This window comes from Limulus polyphemus, unplaced genomic scaffold, assembly GCF_000517525.1.
Source record: "Limulus polyphemus unplaced genomic scaffold, Limulus_polyphemus-2.1.2 Scaffold3460, whole genome shotgun sequence".
NCBI classification, from domain to species: Eukaryota; Metazoa; Arthropoda; class Merostomata; order Xiphosura; family Limulidae; genus Limulus; species Limulus polyphemus.
In genome coordinates, this window is record NW_013669070.1 from 122,216 (window position 1) to 125,705 (window position 3,490).

At 32.0% G+C, this 3,490-nt stretch overlaps 1 protein-coding gene across 1 annotated transcript in view; it reads right to left on the minus strand.

Annotated features, from left to right (window-relative positions):
* LOC106469387 overlaps positions 1–3,378 on the minus strand; it is a 33,996-nt gene extending 30,618 nt beyond the window's left edge. The window contains exon 1 of the mRNA XM_013929878.2: positions 3,228–3,378. Within this exon, the coding sequence (XP_013785332.1) occupies positions 3,228–3,344 (117 nt within the window). The 5' untranslated portion in view covers positions 3,345–3,378. The remainder of the gene's footprint in view (positions 1–3,227) is intronic.
* Positions 3,379–3,490: the final 112 nt, after the last annotated feature.

Genomic DNA, 3,490 nt, shown 5'->3' on the forward strand with positions numbered 1-3,490 from the left:
AATATACAAACCAACAATCAATGTTTCAAGATTTGTTTCTATTATGAAAATAATATCTAGTAAAGTTTGTCTCTAATGAAACCCAGGTATCTAAAACTTATCTCTAATAAAAACACGTCTATAAAGCTTATTTCTGGTGAGACACAGGCCTCTAAAGCTTACGTTTGGTAAAACTGTGGAGTCTGAATTCTATCTGTTATGCAACACGGGTCTCTGAATTTTTTCTCTTGTGAAACGTGGATTTCTAAAGCTTAATAGTGAGACATTAGTCTCTTGTGAAACCATGTTGGTCTCTAAATTTAATTATAAGTGAAACAGAGGGCCATATGAAATGAACTTTTGATGATAATAAGCTTGGTGGACCAACGTGGCTTAGCTCATCAGGCTACTTGGTGACCGTGTTTCCGAACAAGAACAATCAAAACAACAGACTAATATCTGTAAATCACACAGTTTTCAAGAACAGTTCAGGTAAATTCAGATGTTATTTCTTAATCATTTTGTTTACAGCTATTGTGTAGGTGTTAACTAATCAGGTGTTGAATGATGATCACTTTATCTATAACTAAAGTGTAGATGTTAACTAATCAGGTGTTGTATGTTGATAATTATCTATAGCTAAAGTGTAGATGTTAACTACTCAGGTGTTGTATGTTGATAATTATATATAGCTAAAGTGTAAATGTTAACTAATCAGGTGTTGTATGTTGATAATTATCTATAACTAAAGTGTAGATGTTAACTAATCAGATGTTTTTTTATGTTGATAATTATCTATAGCTAAAGTGTAGATGTTAACTACTCAGGTGTTGTATGTTGATAATTATCTATAGCTAAAGTGTAAATGTTATCTGATCGGATGTTATATATTAATCATTTTGTTTACAGGGAAACTTTAAATGTTAACTAATCAGATGTTGTGTGTTAATCATTTTTTCTATAGATAAAGTGTATATATTAACTAATCAGATGTTGTATGTCAATCATTTATCTACAGTTAAAGTATAGATGTTAACTAGTCAGATGTTGTATGTTAATCATTTATCTACAGTTAAAGTATAGATGTTAACTAATCAGATGTTGTATGTTGACCATTTTGTCTACAGTTAAAGTGTAGATGTTAACTAGTCAGATGATGTATGTTCATAATTTTGTCTATAGCTAAAGTGTAGATGTTAACTAGTCAGATGTTGTATGTTAATCATTTATCTACAGTTAAAGTATAGATGTTAACTAATCAGATGTTGTATGTTGATCATTTTATTTATAACTAAAGTGTAGATGTTAGTTAATCAAATGTTGGATTTTAGTCCCTTTATTTATAGCTAAAGTATAAATGTTAGCTAATCAGATGTTGTGTGTTAATCATTTTTTTCTATAGATAAAGTGTAGATGTTAACTAACCAGATCTTATATATTAATCATTTTATCTATAGCTAAAGTATAAATGTTAACAAAATAGATGTCGTATGTTAATCATATTATCTATAGCTAAAGGATAAATGTTAACTAATCAGATGTTGTGTGTTAATCATTTTATCTATAGTTAAAGTATAAATGTTAACTAATCAGATGTTGTGTGTTAATCATTCTGTTTACAGCTCATAATATACTTAAAGGTCGTTTTTGTTTCATGTTAAAGCTACACAATAAACTATCAACCCCAGATTTTTGCGTCGTAAGTCCGTAAATTTAACAAGAAAACTAGCTTCTTGATTCTCACCCTAACAGTTGTTTTGATGAAACTTATGTAACGTATGTAGCTCCTAGAACATTTCTATGTCTGTCGCATCCGAGTCAGACTGATGAGCCCTGGTATTGGTTAAATGACTTGTCGTTACTGGACACAGCACATCTATTGTGATTAAAAAAGGTACGCCACCTTCTCAGTTACTTTCACTAATAAGTTTTTAGAACTACCGGGACCCATCGAGAGAATCTCTTGACTCTGTTAAATCTGGGGTTACTATAACTATCCTCCATGCAAGTAGAGTTATGATTTAAGTTGGGTGGAGAAACCTGATATATTTGTCGTAGATATGTATTCTGTACACTTGCAGAGTCATTGGTAAGGTTTGACAAAGTTTCGAAAAAAGAACATTATTTATGAAAACCCGAAAATAAAAATCCCTATTAACTCATAAGGGGGAAAAAGAGAGGGAGGTTTGCTTTTAAAAACTGATTCTCGGCTGGACTTGTTACCCGTTGTTTATTATATTCTGGCGATTGATACCAATTTACTTGAATCAAAACATACGTATTTTTCTTCATCTACAACTAGCGTACGGCTCCGAGACAGCAATGAAATCACTAAGTGATTCACCCCTGGCGAAACGTTGGGTAACAATCATATAACAAATTTATTTGTTTGTTTTACGATATTCGTGCAAAACTACTCGAGGTCTATCTGCTTTTGCCGTCCCTAGTTTTGAATTGCTAGCCTAGAAAAGGGGCAGTAAGTCAATATTACCCTCCGCCAACTCTGGGATGCTCTTGTCAGACTGTATAGTGAGATTTTACAGTCACTTTAAGAATGCACCCAAAGCGTCGAACACGATTTTTAAAAATGTATTTGGTAGACGTGGACCACGGAATCTAACATCCAAAGTCCAGCACACTAACCACCAGGGTGCGCTCAGCCCTGTTAAATTGATCTTATGATAAACAGTATATATTTATTTCTTTGTTCTAATCACGTTATTAGAAACAAATAAAAGTACTAGTAATATGTATACAACTTCAAAATGTATAAATTTTAATTATTTTATTTGTGTTGCAATTTTGGAAATAAAACACTTAAAACTGTTTTGGTAGCGACGAAAAACGTTCAAAAATTGTGTTGCAAAGATTTGTGTATTAGGTCTCGATTAACATTTACTGAAGCTTACTGTGGTTATTATACATAGTTACTCAGGGGGAACTTTTTCAGAAAAGTCTTTTGGGAGATATTACTTATTTGCAGGATACTTAGCTATCTAATTTATTAAATTATCATGAAATATTTAGTTAAAATTCATGCGTAATATTTTTGTATTTTAGTAAGAGGATATCTCCCAAAACTGTCGATCTATATTCAAAAACAACAGATATATTTTTAATTACTATCCTATTTTTACATAATTTTGACTCTGGCGTATGAAATTATTTCAGTTTTGGTTTTAAAAGTGTCACTATGAATTTCCATTTATATAAGAAAGTTGCTTTTAGTAATGAAATAGTTTTCTCACCAATGCCTTAGGTGCACCAGGCTCCACTCTTCTCGTTATAACTGTAGTGGTGGTCACGTTTGGATTAGTTCTCTCACTACCGCTGGTGGTGCTGATGCTATCCTGGTCTGACTGCATGGCGAAAGGCGACACCTATCGTGTAAATATTCCCACGACCTGCCGAGAGGGAATAATGTAAGTGAAATAGGGTTCTCGTTTTACTTTGATATTAAACGTGATAATGAAATAATCATAGTTAGTCACGGAAAATAATAAAGACATTT